The following is a 17,075-nucleotide window of genomic DNA, read 5'->3' on the forward strand; positions in this document are numbered from 1 at the left end:
TAAATAAAAACTTCCTGACTCTAATCCTGGTATAACCTCTACATACCAAATCCAAGTGCTAGCTCTGTGTGTGGGTTTTTTTTTGGCAATCTGAAATGCTTTTTATAGGTTCAAAATCATATGCTATGAAATGGTACACAAAATAGTTACCATGCTCATAGGCTGGAAACACTGCTGAGGTATTGTCCTGTGCTCTCTTCTCCTCCTTTTCCTGTGGAAATACAACTGCAAGGGACTGTCAGTCACAGAGTCCAGTCACACAAGGCTGCAGACAGCACTTATCTGAAGGCAGCCCCTCTGCTGAGTGCTGGTTCATGCCAAAGACCATTTCCCAGCTTTTTCCCACTTGCAGCTGATGGTGAGAAGAGAGAGGTTTTAGAGAAAGGTGACCTTGTCTTGTCTGGATGATACCATGAACACAATCCTGCATTCATTATCATAATGCATTCTTTCATTTTTCTATAGAAAACACAGGTGTACACCACCAAACTTGGAGAAAATATCTACAAAAAAATTGCATGTCACTTGTCATCTTTTGATAGGCTATAAATAATTTAAATTAAACCTTCTAGGTTGTATTCCATATAAAAGAAGTATGAATTAGATACCTTGAATAAAGCTGTGGAAGGAGTACTTCTGGAGATACTGTGGAAAAGGAGACTTTTAGAAAATTTGCTCTATTTGGTCAGGGTTCCAGCCTGTAGTTGATTTCTATGCTAGTAGAAGGGCAATGTTGGTAGGTGACTCCAAGTTAATTTTGCCCTTTAGGCCTTCCAATTATATGGTATGACACCTGTAGCATCATTTGCATTTTTGAATGCCTCCAAAATTTCTTTGGGGTAGCCTGGTTTTTCACCTGGCAGAAGTTTAGGTTGGAGAATTGAGCTTTTGATTCATATCTCTTCCTAGCTGAAATATCACACAAAACACCAACTCGAGCAGTGCCTCACAGCACTGCCATTTGCGCCCATCATGTTCCCTTTCTTCTCTGCACCTTGGGTCTCTGGAGGGTGCTTGCCAGTGCTTCCAGGAATGTGATCTACAAATGGAGAATGTCTACTTTCTATTCATGCCTGTAGGGTGTGATTCTGCTGTGTATGTGGCCCAAGCAGGAGTGGATTGTTACAGCAATGGCTTACTTGCTGCTTATCATTTTCTTGACTACCTGTCTAGATCTGGGTCTGAGATTACTTCACAGGCACTTTGGTGTTTTAATATGGTCAGGTGAATCTGTTCTTTCTCCTCTTTCTCCTAACAGTTGTGGTAGAGCATATGAAGGTCAATTCCATTACCTTTGGGGTGACAGGATCAAGAGAGATCTGTGTCTAACAGTTTAAGATGTATATTGAATGCAGGGATTTGTAACATTTCTTGTTCAGGTGGAACATCTGATTTAAATTTCTGAAGCTCCCAGCTCCAGAATAGCTCAGCAGCTTGAATAGAAAATGGACAGTGCTTCATTTTCTTTTTTTTTTCAGTTTGGCAGGTGATGAGACCTTGAACTTTGTTATCTCATATTCCAAGTTTATATACGATAAGTAGGGTGTTGGCTGGTGTTGTGTCTCTTTGTCAGGTTGTAGCTGTTGATCTCTGTAAAACTAATTGATTACATTACATTTGAACCAGGGTCTGCTGCTTTCTAGAGAAATGTCTCAACTATATGCAATTTGTTTTTTTTGAGACAGAATCTTTTCTTCTCAGTCACACTGTGCTCAGTACTTTGTCACTAGAGGGGCAGTAAAACTCTGATCAGGTTTTTTCCTTCAAATAGAGTGTTCCTTCACTTTGTGAGAAGAGCAATTTTCTCAGCTAGTTGGAGCAATTCATGCTTGATTTGAAGACATTGGAAAGGGTAGCTGCTGTGTATCATTGATACAAGCATCCATATAAGTGATTTCACAGTTCTAGGTACAAGAGATTATTTTGAAGTCACTTTTTATTTAAATGGGCTCTTGGTATTCTGGCAATAGGGAAGCTTGTGATTTGCCACTGATAGTGTTCTCTGACTCTGATTGCATGAAATGCTGTCTGATTTTGTGGAACACAGTCACCTTTAAAAGAAAGGTGTGCATGGCTTTTACAATGTGAAAGGCAAAACTACTTTCATCTTCTGCATAACTTGACTTGACTGGAACACAGCAACATTAACTGCAGTAATAGCTTCATCCAATGGCACCAGTCTGGTTGGACTTTAGAATGAGAAAGCCATTCTTTCACACACAGCAAACAAAGTACTCTTATACTATTCTCCTGCAGTGGATCAGTAACCATTTTTGACTCAGAAATGGATAAAATGCTATCTGGATGATTATACTGAGGGCATTTCCAGCAGCAGATTGATACCTAGATGATAAGAAGGGGTAGGAGAATAAGAAGCTTTTCCTGGGTAAAATTTCCAGAATAAGTAAATGGAGGGTGTCTAAACTGTTTTAATTGCAGAGATGATCATAGTATTAGAACCTACAAGATTCCTGTAAGAGACTGGAGAGGCTGAAGGGGAGAGCAAAATTTTACACAATCACAGCTTGATATCTGGTTTGGTTTTTAATCTGTGTCACTTATCTCTGTGTGATTAATATTATGTGTAAAACATGGATAGAAACTCTGATTTGTCTGAGCCTACCTAATGCGGTAGGAAGATGGTTGGGTTGGATGTACATTTTGCTAAGGGATTCTAAAATCTATGTTCAGCTAAAGCACTGACAATCAAGTAGTAGATGTCTGTTGGAACAGTTTTAAGGTTCCAACATGGTATGAAGGTAAAATACAGTTTAAATTCTTGGTACAAAAAGCCCTTTAGCTTCAAATTTTTCTGCAAGTTCTCATTTTCAATTTACTGCAAATTAAATGTCTAGCAAAAGGGTTTTCTGGTCATACATGCATCCCATCTACAGTGAGATAACTTGTGTTTATATAGGTGAATTCTGCACTAATTTCTGCTTGTTACACCTGATAGATGAATATACTATGTATCTACTAATTTTGTCATTGTATTCTTCTCAGGATCAGATCTTTATGGAGAATGTTGGTGCTGTAAAGCAGCTTTGTAAACTAACAAACAATCTTGAAGTCAGAATAGAAGAATTGGAACAGTGGAATAGGAAACTGGCCAGGCAGAAACGGATCAACAGTTTAAAGTCAACAGTCAGTGAAGAGAGCAAAGTCAGGTACCTCTGCCTGGGATGTTCTCTAATCATTGTCACACAAGTTGTTAAAGTGATCTCTAAAGTGATAGAAGTGAAAACCAATTTACCTTGACAGTAGGGTTCAGCTATTTTCCAATATTTAAGTCGTGCAAAAGATCCCAAATGTCTCAAATTGTTTTTAGTCACTCATGAAATTAATCTTTGAAATGGCTGTTAAATTGCAGTAATTTTTGTAATAGCTTTACTTGCATAAAGTAAAGGGTAGATTATGTCCAGTTACAGCTCTGAGACTTGGAAATTGCTTCTAAAGAAAATCTGCAGAGCTTCTTCTGCAAGAAAGAATCTTCACTGATGCTTCAGTGGAAGTGATGAGTTTTTCCTGTTTCTAAGCAATTTCCCAAGTTTTCTTTCTTCCCAAATCAAATGTAGCATTTAAGAGCATTCACCTGAATGAGTTAACTGGAACCTTTATCCTTGAAAATGAATCTGCTGACACTTCTGCCTTTCCCTTTATAAATGTTAAAATTGCAAAAGCAAGTGACATGAACACATTAAAAATGTCTTTTCTTCATTAATTACTTGCTGAAGCATTTGAATGTTAAAGAGATCTTGTCTCTTGTAGCAGGTATAGTCGAGCTAATAGTCTGTTGCCATCAATAAAATCAGTCCCAGTAAAATCCAGGAAGGTGAGTGAAATGAAATCCTTGTCTGAGTCATTCACTGTGATTTGCTTTCACTTTCCTTGCCTGTATCGTGGTATGGGAAGTGGATGCCCCTTTTCAAAGGAATCATATGAGTGAATACATATATTGACCTTTTTCAAGACAGACGTCCTAGGGTGCCAAGCCCTGTACTTTAATATGAACCAATGCTCATTTGCCTACTTTGCTTTTGCCAATGCTAAAGAGCAAGAGAAAATAATAGGTCAAATGTGCTTTATACCATAATGACAGTCAAATGCTCCATCACCTAAGTTTGTCCTACTTGTTTGGAAAGTGCCTTTCTTCTGTATTTGTACCAGTCCTGCTTTAACGTGGTCTGAGCACATACTGAAAGCTGCTGAGCTATTAGTTCTGGACACTTACTGAGCTATTTATTTGATTTTGAAATATTTCAAAAGTATGAAAAATTGCAGGAACAAAGGACAAGGAGCTGTTATTTTTTATCTATCCTTTCTTCTTCTACAATGTTTGTGCCCCCAAACTATCAACAATGCACAGTGCACTGAAAGTCTTAGGGACATTTTAATTGCTGAAGTTTTTCTCTGTAGATGTTGCCCCCTATATAAGGGGGATCAGAAAAGAAACAAGGGTGATGCAAAGTCAACAGAGTGTACTATTTCTTAATCTACTAGTAGTTCCTTAGATATGTGCCACTTGAATTAACCAAACTCTTTTTTTTACCATAGGTTTGTTTATCAAAGACCAAAGAATCTTGCTCCATGAAGATTTTCCGGGTGACTATAATAGCTTTGATTGCTATTATGGCACTATGGTAAAAATTAATTAGCAAGAATTTGACTTGTTTCTCCTTTCCCCTTTCTACCTATCTGAAAGGATATAGCACTTTTTCATCTTCTTTTCCCTTCCTACTTGAAGAACACAATGTATTAAAATTAACAATTAATATCCTTGGTAGCATTGTAAAGTTGAAACCATTGTATAAAAGTAAGGTACTCAAGGGATGGACACACAACTGATCTCTCTCCATGTCACAATGTATGGTGCACCTTGAGTCTACCTCAGTGACTTGTACTACAGGTGCTAAACTGGACTCTGCATGTTTTATACAATCATTCTGTGCCTAAGTACAATTTCTGATGTACAGAGTGATTCTGTTGTGTGAAATGAAGTTGAAACTGTTCCCACTGTGGTGGGCAGTTATGTGACTGGAAGTTCAGCTTGTGACATTGGACTTATGGAAAGGAAAGTATGCTCTGGACTCCTGAGATTGCCATTTTCTGTCTCCAGTCCAAAAACTTGTGGCTTACAATCAATCTCTTTGTGACCTGAGTACTTTGAACTGGTGGTGTAATTCTATTTAGGTTGGAAAGTGGCTGTATTTTGTGTTGAATACAAGTATAATGAACACAATACTGTATAAAAGTATCTGATCTAAACCCCATTAAATTCAGCTGAAATTTTTCCCTCTGAAGGGAAAGTGATCAGATAGTTAATACTTGCATGACTGCATTTCCCCACAATGCTGTCAAGGTGTTATTCCTATTGTGTTGCATAAAAGATGGATGTAAATCTACAGAACAATTCTCTTTCTACAGTGCTTTGACAATATGGAGCCTCTATTTACTTAGCGTTCATGACAGACGTTTTGAAAAACATCCAGTTTACAGGCAAGTAGTTAAATTACCATTAGTGAATTCAAATTAGTGGAATCAGTAATAGACTGTGGATCAATTTGTTTTGGTCCTCAGCTCTAATGTCCATTTCTTAATGAATTGTTTTTCTTCCTCAGCAGCACCTCAAGTCCTGTTCCAGTCTCTCCCTCTACTACCACAGCAGGTACTGTCTCTCTGCTGGTCTGCATACACATAATTGGCTATTATAAAATGCCAGTATGCAGCCTTTGTGGGAATTATATTTTGGTTTTTTTGTTGTTGTTGTTTGCTTTTTTTTTAGCATTACAGAGTGAGAGCACAGCTTCTCAGACCACACAGCCCATCAGCAGGATCCCTGAAGTGAATTTCTGTGGCATTTTACCTTGTGACAAGGTCTATTGTTGTCCAATTCACCAACCAAAAGTCAAATCTCTAAGCTATGAAAAGAATAATGCAAAGGAAAAACGTAAGTTGAAAATATAATTCTATATAATTTGAGCAGAGACTTTATGGAAAGTGTGGGGAAAGGGGCAAGAATCTTTAAAGGTAGTTAGCTTTCTACAAAAGAGCTTATTCCAGAGGATTTAAAAAATCTTGATATAACTAATCATCACTGCAGTCAATATGTTTTTGAAAAATCCAGTCTGGTTACCCTTAAGAATTCGGGGCCCTAAGATGTCTTGTCTGCTGTCACTGTTTTTCCTGGCCATTCTTGGTAAATGATTTGATGTGAACTGGAAAATCACTCATCCATTTAATTGACCTTTGGCTATGGGTGGATGTGAGTTGATTAGGGGTAGTAGAGAATTGATTGACAGATGCGAAACCCCCCAAAAAATGGAATTGTGTCACAATGTGGTGGTACTACATCTTTTCCATGGGCAGAGACAGAATGCCAGCTTCCTGGAAACATAAAACTTACAGTTAAAACTCTGATTATTATAGTGTCTGAGAAGACGCATTGTTTACAACTTTTACAATATTTATAAGAAAGGGTTAATGCATAAAGGTATTAATAACTTGTGGGAATCTATATTCCTCTCTCCCAGTCCTTAACACATCCAGTGTCTGGAAGCAAGTGTTAATGCTACTAAACCAGCTTTCACACCCTTCCTATCTTGGCCTTGGGAGCAATTCTTGCACAGTTGACAAAGTGAAGTGAAACTGGGGCTGGATGCAGTTCAGCCTCTGAAGTACAAATGTCTGCCAGGGCAGGCTTTAGCAATTGCTGTGACACTGTGAGCATGAACTGTTTCAGTGGGACTCGCCCACTGGCCATTCTGTACTCTGCAGACAAGCTGTATTGAGTGGCCCTTGTGATTCTTGTGATCAGTGCTGCAGTAAGCCCTGTGGTAGATAAAACCCAGCACGGCTTTCAAGAGGTCATACCTGAGTGATTTGTATTGCTCTGAAGCCTGAAAGAGTGTTGATTAATTAAGAAGACATTAATCTCATTTATAAATGAGGGAATTGTAGATGGATGAAAATGAAATATGAAAACCTTCTGTCCTCAGCTGGCTGCTTCTGATATTAGGTGGAAAGAGAAGATAAGAATAAACACAAAGCATTACCTTCTCAAGGTTTTGTGCTCCAAATAGCATTAAGAGGGGATCCAAGAGTGAAAAATCAGCACAGTACACATGCTACTGAAAGATTTCAGTTCTGCACAAGTTTAATGAACCTGAATATATTCCCAGAAGGAAGGTAACAATGTCAATATGAAATCCAAACAGAAGGAAAACCAACAAGCTGTTTAATGTAGCTGTAGCCAAGACAAATGAAAAGGAAAATGTTTTCAGAAAAAAGGCTAAGCATTAAATATGGAGAATAATCATGATAAAAAGTGGATGCTTTAGAATCAGCTGATTAGTCTGATTCATGGAAAGGTAGAGCTGTTTGAAATTGCAATTAAATTAAATACTAATTTAGGATTTACTACAGACCTTTTCCTGCTCCACATGCAGTACTTGAATCCTGTGGGTGCAGACTACTGCATTCATTGTAGCTCCTAATCCTTTGCATCCCAGAGCTGTTGATGAAAAGGCTGTTTGGAAAGCTCAAGTAGAAGCAAAAGCATTCATAAGCAAGAGAAAAATTATTAAACAAAAACTCAGCACATCTTTATGTCACCTAGCTTAATGTGACCTTTTTTCCTCATATTTTCTTTTAACTGATTTCTCTGGAGGATTTAGGCTGCAGAAATTCCATTGTTTTCAGTGGAATTGAGGAATGTGAATACCCTTCAGTGTTTGGGCCTTTTCTGCTCTCTGCTGCCATGCCATTAGTGCTCACTGCTCTCCCCTTAATGTTAAGTGCCACCAATAACCAGGAGCCGTCCTTACTTGTTGTTTCTCCCCAGTGTCCCTCCCTGCACCATAAAAGGTTGGTGGGAGCTCCTGCTGGACTTTGGTCAGCCTCAGGCATTCCCATTTATTGCCTTCAGAGGGCAGTTAACAGATTCATAGTAAAGTACCACCACCATGAGAAACCATCAGTAGATTTTTCCCACGCTGCTTATGGAATATTAACACTCACTTGAATTAAAACCATAGAGTATTTGAGGGGAAAAAAAAAGATACTGCATTTATTGGATGAGTTTTTCTTAATCTTATCTGAAGATGATGGTTTTTCTCATTATATTCTTGCCATGCTTGTAGTTCTATATTTGTTATCGAATTGGATCTTCACAGCCCACATGGGCCTTTGAGAAAGCCCTCAGTGTTATTATATGTGAAAGAGTGGAATTTTATTTACAATTTATTGAAGGTTGCTGTGGTGCTTTGTGGTAGTTCTTGGTGTTCTCAATTGGCACCTTGTATTCAAAATTTAGATTGCAATATCTGAAAGAACAAAGAAATGGTAATTCTATGATGAGTAAAAACCCAAGTGAAAATAAAGTTCTATGCTGGTTACCGACTTGGTCTAAAATCTTAGTGAAGTAAATCTGTCTTTGGCCTGGTTTTTGTACAAAATTCTGATACTGCTTAATGCCTTCTTCCAACACCTGCAAAAGAATCACAATTTTAAGTGTTTACAAATTTCAAGTTTTAATAAATATTCCTAACAACACTTGCATGGGCTGAACTATTTTGTCTACATAGAGCAATCTTTTACCTCCACTAGGGGATATAAGTTTTCTACAGAATAGCTCTTTGTTAATGAAAATACAAAATTACAGTGTTTAATGCATTGCTAGCATAACTGCACTATTAAGAGAAGTCAGGAGAAAATGAATGTGTGACTATTAGTTTGTGAATTAAAGGGAGGAATGAGAGAATGAACAGGCTTTCATTAGATCTGCCCCAAGATGACTGTACTGTATAAGTGATTGCATGTGTTCAGTAGCCATTTTACTACGTGTGTGGAACTGTACAATGAAATGGGACAGCAGATGACTGCTAAATGCAGCAGTTACCACCACATCTGGCAGAACCTGTAGATCTGTATGATGAGTTAGTAAATAGGAAATGAATTCAAGGAATAGCTGGCAGCAGTATGAGAGTTTTATAAAAAACACAAGACAGATTAAAGTCCCAAAGATGATTTTGTATTACATTGCTTCTGGGCCCTTGGATTCCATTTCTTAATGTTGCTCTATGCTCTTGGTAACCTACTAGCATGAGAAAAGTCTGTATTCTCTTATTTCCCAGTACTGAAATGAAATCCAAATCTGGAGTGAATAAGAAAAAAAAAAGGTCAATCCAGCTGTCTCGCTTCAATCTCAGTAATAATGCATTTTGATCCCTGCTTCCTATCATGAGACAGTCATTCTGAAATCAGAAAATTTCCTTTGGAAAACATAGTAATGGAATATTTTGGTATTCTAGAAATGACATTCGATGGAGCATGTTAGTTTAGGCAATATCAGGATTTCCCAGTGCCAGTTTCCTGGTAACATGTCTGAACAGATTCTTAGCTGGCAAGCTGTGTAGAGGCACAGGAATAGCATTAAACCATTTCCCAAGGGCCTGAAGGGCCATTTGCCTTCCCCAGGTTGTACTATATGATGGTTTTTCAAAAGATCTTCTAAATTCACTTTTCTAGGCAAGTGTTGAGCAAATTAATAGAATAACAATTAAAACCAGAAGTCATCAGCTTATATTACACAGCCTAGTTCCATGTTTGGAGTTACAGAGGTGATATCAGTGAACATGGTGATCATGCTGTTAGAGACATGTATTAGCTTTTAAAGTTTGGTTATGCATCCTCTCTCTGAAGTACTGGCTCAGTCCTCAGTATCTTTACAACACACATTCAAAAATCTAAGTTGTTCCCTCAGCCTGTATTTAGGCATACCAGATGCCTAAATACAGCCTGTATTTAGGAATTATAGGCATACCAGATGCCTATAATTCCTAACACGATTTTCTCACTAATAAGAAAGATGTGGCTTTATGTTCAGATTTGTCCTGAAGTGCCTGGCTGCATATTGACTTTCAGCTTGGCTCTCTGTTATAGAAATTGGTGATGTTCTCTGTGTGTGATGAAGTCTTTTCTATTAGGCTATGGTTTGGAAATGTTTTTGATATTCTGTAGATTTCAAAAACTTGTTTCTTGTTATCTGCAAACTTATTTTAACTGTGTATATCTTCTTCTGAATGGAGGTGCTTTGTACTTTAAAGATCTCTCTCATGGTTATGCATATCTATTCAAGAGATAATTAACAAAATTATCTTCTGGTTATGTATGGTATACTTTGGAATATACTTTGCTGTTACAATTGTGCAAGGCTGATTTTGGTGATGTTTGTATGTTCACCCTTTCACAGAAAACAAAAGTGACATGTTACCCAAACGAGATTCCATCAATAAACTTCATGGAAGACCTGATCTTGGAAATGACTGTAAGTTCTATATTTAAATGAAAAAATAAAAGTTTACTTGTATAGCTTTCAAGATCTACTTTTAGGCTTTGAATTGTGCTTCTGGAATTTAGGGAAGTTTCAGTTGTAATTCATCATTATAGAGAATTACCACTTGTGAGTCTAGTTCCTGTGATCAACAGGAAACCTGTGATTCACTATAATTTTCAGTTTATTCTTACATCTTCATTAGATTTTTATAGACATTCTGACTGCCCTCTCTAGAGAGTTCTTAGGCTTGTCTTCAGATACAATAAAATGACAAGTGGCATTTTCCTTGACAGGAGCTAAAATCTTGTGCTTAAGGATATGAATGTGATATTCATGTGCAGAAAACTCATGATACAGTGTGAAGGAAGTGCTTGGGGTTTGCCTCATCTCACCTAAGGGATTAAAATGTCAGCTGCTCAAAGGGGCCATACCTACCTTCAGATCCTAACACTGCCTTCAGAGGACATGAAATTAAGTTCCTTGACACAGAAAGTTTGGCTTGATTTCAGGTTCCCCTTTTAGTGACTGTGCACTGCTGTCAGACCCAGTCTGGGCTGAAAATATTGATTCTTTTATGTAAAGATGAGTATCTGCTGACTACATATGTTATAACAGCATGCTCTGGCATTCATTCAGTATGAGCAGGATTATGCCTTGTGTCTTTTCGGTTTATGTGGATCCTCTGTTTTAAGGCTTGGTTGTTTTTGGTTTTGGGTTTTTTAAATAAATGTTTGATTAAAGAATAGGCAATATTTGGATGATAAAACATCTAGACTTAGACATCTAGACCATGCACTTAAAGCAGGTGAGGAATAGAACACAGATTCTGCTTGTTGCCGGGATGTGCCCCAGTGGGATGATCTGGGAAAAAATCATTCCCCTTCTGATTTTTTGCATGTGTACACACACCTCAGATGAGTTCAGCAAGGATTTGGACAGCACTCTCAGACACATGGTGTCTACCTAAGGGAAAAACCATGGCTATATTCATCATCTATCTGCAGTATATTACAAATCTCTTGCAAAAAACAAAGTTCTTGCAAGTTCAAGGCAACATTATATGAAGAAATTATGATTTTCATTTAAGTTGGGTAATTTTCTTCCACAGGGAATTAGAAAAAAGTTTTGTTTTATTCCATATTATTCCTCTCAACAAAGATGAGGTTTTTCAACTTTATGGTAACTTGAATGGGTATGACTTCTAGTACATGAAAATGAATATTGACACATTTGAGTTTTACTTGGGTTGCCATCAAAGTAGCCTTCAACATCTGTGCAAAAGAAAGTGATGCAATGTTAGGTTCCCAGGATATTCATCCTTGCAAACTGAACAAGGTTCTTATCTGCAATGGCAGAATGATGGTAATCAACCAGAGGCTTTTAAGCAAGTGCTAATTTGGACCTGGAGCAAGTCCTGTAGCGGCAATCAAGGCAGTAGACTAACTGCAGTTTTACTATGCTCTTCTCCATTATTTCAGAAATAATCAAGAAAAAAATTATTATTCTTAATATTTTTAGGGATTGATACAACAATCAGTTCCATACAGATTTTGCAAACTCAGCAAAGCATTGACAACCGCTATTGTAGTAAAAATCTGCAGTGCAGGTAGGAGAATTTTTAATAATTATTATTTTATTATTTAATAAAATAATAAAAATAATTGGTTTATTTTGCTATAGTAGGATAAAAGACCATTATTGTGGCTGGCTGCCTGGCTGGCTTCTGCTCACAGTTATTTCCTCTCGGATGCAGTAGTCTTTGACACCTTTTAATGTTTTTTTCTGTTTAAATTTAAATGTAATTTCCATGTTTTGGGGAAGATATTGTGTATATCAAAATCCCATGTGTATTAATACATCCTTTTTCAGCTCTGGAAACTACAGCTATGTTATTCCTATTAACAAATACACGCCCATGGATGTAGAAATCTCACTGGAAATAAAGTAAGTACAATTAAAAGGAATACATGCAAAAGACAATGGTGGTTCTTCATTTGATAGAAATTCTTGCCTGATGCTTATTGCTACACAAATCCATCCTGTTCAGAGGAGTGGGAAAAATGTAGTGCACAACTAAATTGTTAATGTAGACCTTTTGGGTAGATTCCTTGCTGTTGCATAGGTCCAATACCACTCTCAGCTCAAGGAAGACTTCACGTGATGTTGCAGGTATTGAAATCCAGAAGTCTTGAGCTTCACTCCTAATAAGCATTTGGACAGACACATATGTCTGTGTTGGCAGGATTGTGGTCTCTGGCCTAGGGATCAGAGTTTTCTTTTGTTGTAGAGAAACATTATTAGGAACATAACATGAGTAACTCCAGAGAGTGCCTTCTTTGGGCCTGTTGTGCCAACACTGTGAAAGGGGGGTTCTTGTGCAGGAACTTCTGGTGCTGCATAAAATTGCGACTTACAGCAGGGAAAAGCAGCAGACTTATTCCTTTCAGCAGCTTTTTCTCCTCAAAAGCCCACCTCCACCATGTCCTCCCAGAGGGAACAAGTAATTTAATTTGGAGTTTTATTCTGAGAAAGGCCAGCACTAACCAGAACAGCTGCCAAACAATCTGCTTCACAACAGCTCATGACTTCCATGTCTGCAACAAAGGACTTGTCCAGTCTTTTGATCTTCAATGTTATCCCTGTAAACATCTGCATTTTTCAAATAAGATGAAATATAACAGTACCCCTGAAGTGTCTACTTGTTTTGTACAGCCACTGAAAATTTGTCTTTTAAATGCATGCCATTATAATTCAATAGTATAGCACTCTCATGTAGGGATTAATACATCATATTCAGAGTTTCACCGAGTATGACTGTATTTTGAATATTGGTTTGTGGTTTGGGAGCAACTGATTTTATTTTTAATAAAGTCATTTATCCTTATTTTTCTCTGTTTCTTGAAGCACCACAGAACCATTAATTATATTTCTCTGCAAAGTCACATTTGGAAATTATTGCTCCCATTATTCTTCCAGCCAAAACAGTAGGAAGAATTTCCAAGAAACCACACAGGTAAGACTTGTATAGCAATACTCTGGGGTTTGGGAAAAATTGTTATGAAATTAATGGCTGCAAAATTCTGATCTTTGTTGAAGTACTAGAAATCCAAACGCTGGTACTTTGAGTCTGTCAGTCATGGCTGGCTTTGGCATGACCATAATGAGATGCAGTCTTTTTGTTGGAGTCAGCTTTCTGCTGACTTTTATAAAAACCTGTCCAATAATTCTCTGAAAGGACAGTTTTGATTCTACTTCAGCCAAAGCCACCACTACAACTCATTATAACTCCAGAAAAATGGGAATAATTTATCACTCAGAGCTTTAGGAGAGTCCTCCAACCTCTCATCTACTTTATGGCTTCTATTATTATTTTATGCGTAATTAATTCCAGTTTTAAAGTCTAGAATTTGCTGGTAACAATGGTAGTGTTCTGCTTTATTTCTGTGTGAACAGGAGCTTAAAGGTAAATCCCTTAGGGAAAATTCTTCATTTTAAAAGCAAAATTGTTTATGTGTCATTCTCTGGATTCCCTCCCTGGTGAAACAGGTTGGCTTTTCCCAATAAAAAATATTTAGTGACGAGGTCTTGCAAATCTTGAAGCACCTCCAATAAATTGATGAAGGCTTTAAACTTTCTTCAGGTTCCCTGAACATACAGGCCTCCTTCAAGGCCCCCATTTGTCAATGTTTGTTTCGAAATGTCTATTCTGGCTAAAACAGTAGGAAAGGCAGAAGCAATGATAATAGCATTTCTGAACACATTGTAGCAGAAGCATCTCTGAATTTGGAAGTAATTTCCAAGTTCTTCTGGAGAAGCGTCTTCAGAATTCTGATCTTTGGTCCCATACATAACATGTTTTTAATTGTTTTTGTTTGTTTGTTTTTTGGTTTTTTGTGCTTAGTCAGATTACAGCACTTGAGATACCTCCAGCTGACTTTTTGCTCAACTTTTCAAATGTCTTTGCATAAAGTTTCAGGCTTCTTTGTAACAGTAGCATAGTCATCCGAAAGCTCAGATTTTCCAAGTTTTCACCTGTCTGCTGTAATTTCAACAGAATTGAAATTAAGTCAGACTTAGAGAGTTTAACAATGCAGAAATGTCCTTGAAGCTTACTGACAAAACTGGTCAAAGAGATTTCCTGTGTCAACCTGAAATCCACGTCAAAAGACTAAAGCTAACTAGCCTCCAGCAGCAGCGAGCTTTCAGATTTGATGTGACTCAGAATAGAAATGCTTCCTAGTTGGAGAGGTTTCTTTTAAGAGGATTTTTCTAGGGATGGGAAGGCTTATTCCCTTACCAAAAGGCAGAACAGCAATCATTTGGACTCACCAGTCCCGCATAAGTTTTGTCATGTGAACATATTGTCTCCAGCAGAGAGGATGTGTCAGAAAGTGAAGTGAGGAGAGAAAGATGAAGGAGTTGAGACACTAGAAATATAAATTACCATGGATCATTAGGTGAAAGAGAGGTGAGGACTGAATTTTGTTTCATTCAATTTAGCATAAACATTTCAGGTACAAAATATGTTGTTTCACTTTTGCATGGCAGAACACTGTAATAAAAAATAGCATGAAACCTTGCAGGTATCTGCTTTTGAAATAGTGACTGAAGACTCTACCCATATCTTTAGAATATATGGAGGAAATTCTGTCTTCTGAGCACTGCTAAAGTTCCTGTCCCAAAATCAGCAGAACTGCCATTTGCTAGTATTACAAATTAAAGCTCTTGGGCCACCTGTCAGGAACAATCCCTATTTTTGGGAGATTTGCTTAGAAAATGAGTGAGGGAATCCATTATTTCACAGCCAGCTGAGTGTCGCTGGGAGTCAGATGCCTGCCAGTTCTCCTCCATGTGGAGCTGATCAGAGTAAACCACATTTGCAGGGTTTAAAGTCAGCACTTGATCTTTAAATACATTTGCCTGTAGTTATCACGTCTCGATATCATAATTACCTTGCGCTGCATTTGTCAATGAAACATTTCCAGAGTCTGACCTTCTCTCCAGTTTCCCCTGGAATGAGGTTATCTGATCTGTGTCTCATTTGTCCCCTAGGGACGGCAGCACATTTGGGCTCTCCCCGTAGCTAAGCTGTATGACAGCGCGTACTCTTTCCGCGTGGCCGTGCCGGTAAGCCTTTGCAAATTGCAACGTCGCAAAAGACAAATAGCACTTGAACTGAAAGAAGTTCCTCTATCAACCTCCTTTATTTTTCTTTTGCAGGGTTTTGCTAGCTGCTCAACAGACCGTTACTTTGCTGGAATGTTTTTTACTGATTATTACTTCTACTTTTATCGGCAGTGTAATTAAAATGTTGCCAAATATTCTGTTCTTTGTGGAAAAGATGAGGAAATGCTTAATATGAAAAAGAGATGTGAAAATAATCCTGGATATTTTTTAAATCTCTTTCTGGGTTGTATGGGACTTTCTTGGGTTTTTTCACTTTTAAATTAAAAAAAAAAAGTAGAAAAATAAAGTGTTAACAACAACCATAGCTCTGCAGTTCCAGAAACTGTTTCTAAAAAGACACGAGGTAATGGAGTATATGATGTTGTTGTGGGTGGAGTGGGAGCTTCAAAGCTTATTAGAGAAGCCTTCCCATTGACTCACAGGGTACAGAATGACCTCTGGTTTTCTAAACTCCTCAGAGAGGAGTCTGGATGTGGTTGGATCCAATCTTAGCCCCAGACTTGTTTAATGGTTTAAGTCTAAGGAATTATACATGTGTGATTGAACCTTTGTACAATTTTGTCATGCAGAATTAAGGATAGCAAGCCAGATGCATCAAAATGAATGATTTATTACAATAAATGATTAGACAAAAAGATCTTAATCAGAATTACTACATGGTATGAAAGCTAACACTGCTAGTATAGTATATGATAATATATTATATTAAAGCAACAGTATTAAAGTCATCAAAAAAGAAACAATTATTGAGTAGAGATCAATGTTACTCACCCATACCAATGATTGTGGGCAAACATCTTTAGCTCACCTTAAGAGGCATCCCACCCAAAGGAGGAATCTCCACACACGCTCCAAGAAGGAGTGTGCTAGAAATCCTTGTCATTTGGCACTTTTATAGTATATATAAGTGGTACTCTTATAGTATAAAGTGGCTCACTGTCAGCCATATGTCTCCATATGATTATGGTGAAGTCAGCTGTGTCAGCTCAGCATCTTTAGATAAGGATACTTTACATATCTGCCACACCTTCACCTCGCTATCAGGATGTTTAACTTTGGAATTGATGAGTCAGATTTGGTTTTGTGTAATTTAGCAGCAAAAGCAGCATGACACCTCCTCTCAGTTCACCAGTGATAGCTTTGAAATGTTGCATTGCTCAAATCTTCACTGCATCCCAGACAGAGCATCCTGCTACAGGTGTGTAAATAAAATTATTGTATGGATCATAGAGAAGTTATATGATATTGTATGTACAGCAGACAAGAGAAAATGGGTAGGAACAGCTGAGCTGAAATGCCCTTAAGTTTTCAGAAAATGGGAAGATGATTAAATTACTTTTTAAAAAAATATTATTCCTTTGTAATAAGGAAACCTGCTTCTGTCCTATAGGCATGCACCTTCTTTTATTATCTGCTGCCCTTTTTTAGATATAAATCCATTTCTTTTTTTGCTAACAGAACCAAAACCAACCAAAACTCTAAAAGAGAAATGTAGCACTCTGCAAATGCCCTCTAAAATAAGTGTAAGTTAGGGAACAACAGGACAGTTCAGTTG

General features: G+C 37.6%; 1 protein-coding gene across 1 annotated transcript in view; it reads left to right on the forward strand.

Annotated features, from left to right (window-relative positions):
* MYRFL (myelin regulatory factor like) overlaps window positions 1–15,743 on the forward strand; it is a 39,176-nt gene extending 23,433 nt beyond the window's left edge. The window contains exons 14-25 of the mRNA XM_054276420.1: window positions 3,004–3,167; window positions 3,769–3,832; window positions 4,555–4,640; window positions 5,425–5,496; window positions 5,619–5,665; window positions 5,783–5,947; window positions 10,250–10,324; window positions 11,852–11,939; window positions 12,203–12,277; window positions 13,238–13,346; window positions 15,386–15,460; window positions 15,554–15,743. Of these exons, the coding sequence (XP_054132395.1) occupies window positions 3,004–3,167; window positions 3,769–3,832; window positions 4,555–4,640; window positions 5,425–5,496; window positions 5,619–5,665; window positions 5,783–5,947; window positions 10,250–10,324; window positions 11,852–11,939; window positions 12,203–12,277; window positions 13,238–13,346; window positions 15,386–15,460; window positions 15,554–15,640 (1,107 nt within the window). The 3' untranslated portion in view covers window positions 15,641–15,743. The remainder of the gene's footprint in view (window positions 1–3,003; window positions 3,168–3,768; window positions 3,833–4,554; window positions 4,641–5,424; window positions 5,497–5,618; window positions 5,666–5,782; window positions 5,948–10,249; window positions 10,325–11,851; window positions 11,940–12,202; window positions 12,278–13,237; window positions 13,347–15,385; window positions 15,461–15,553) is intronic.
* The last annotated feature ends 1,332 nt before the right edge of the window (window positions 15,744–17,075 follow it).

Source organism: Melozone crissalis, unplaced genomic scaffold (assembly GCF_028551555.1).
Source record: "Melozone crissalis strain CALT ecotype California unplaced genomic scaffold, PUWL_Pcris_2 ptg000004l_1, whole genome shotgun sequence".
In the NCBI taxonomy this organism is placed as follows: Eukaryota; Metazoa; Chordata; class Aves; order Passeriformes; family Passerellidae; genus Melozone; species Melozone crissalis.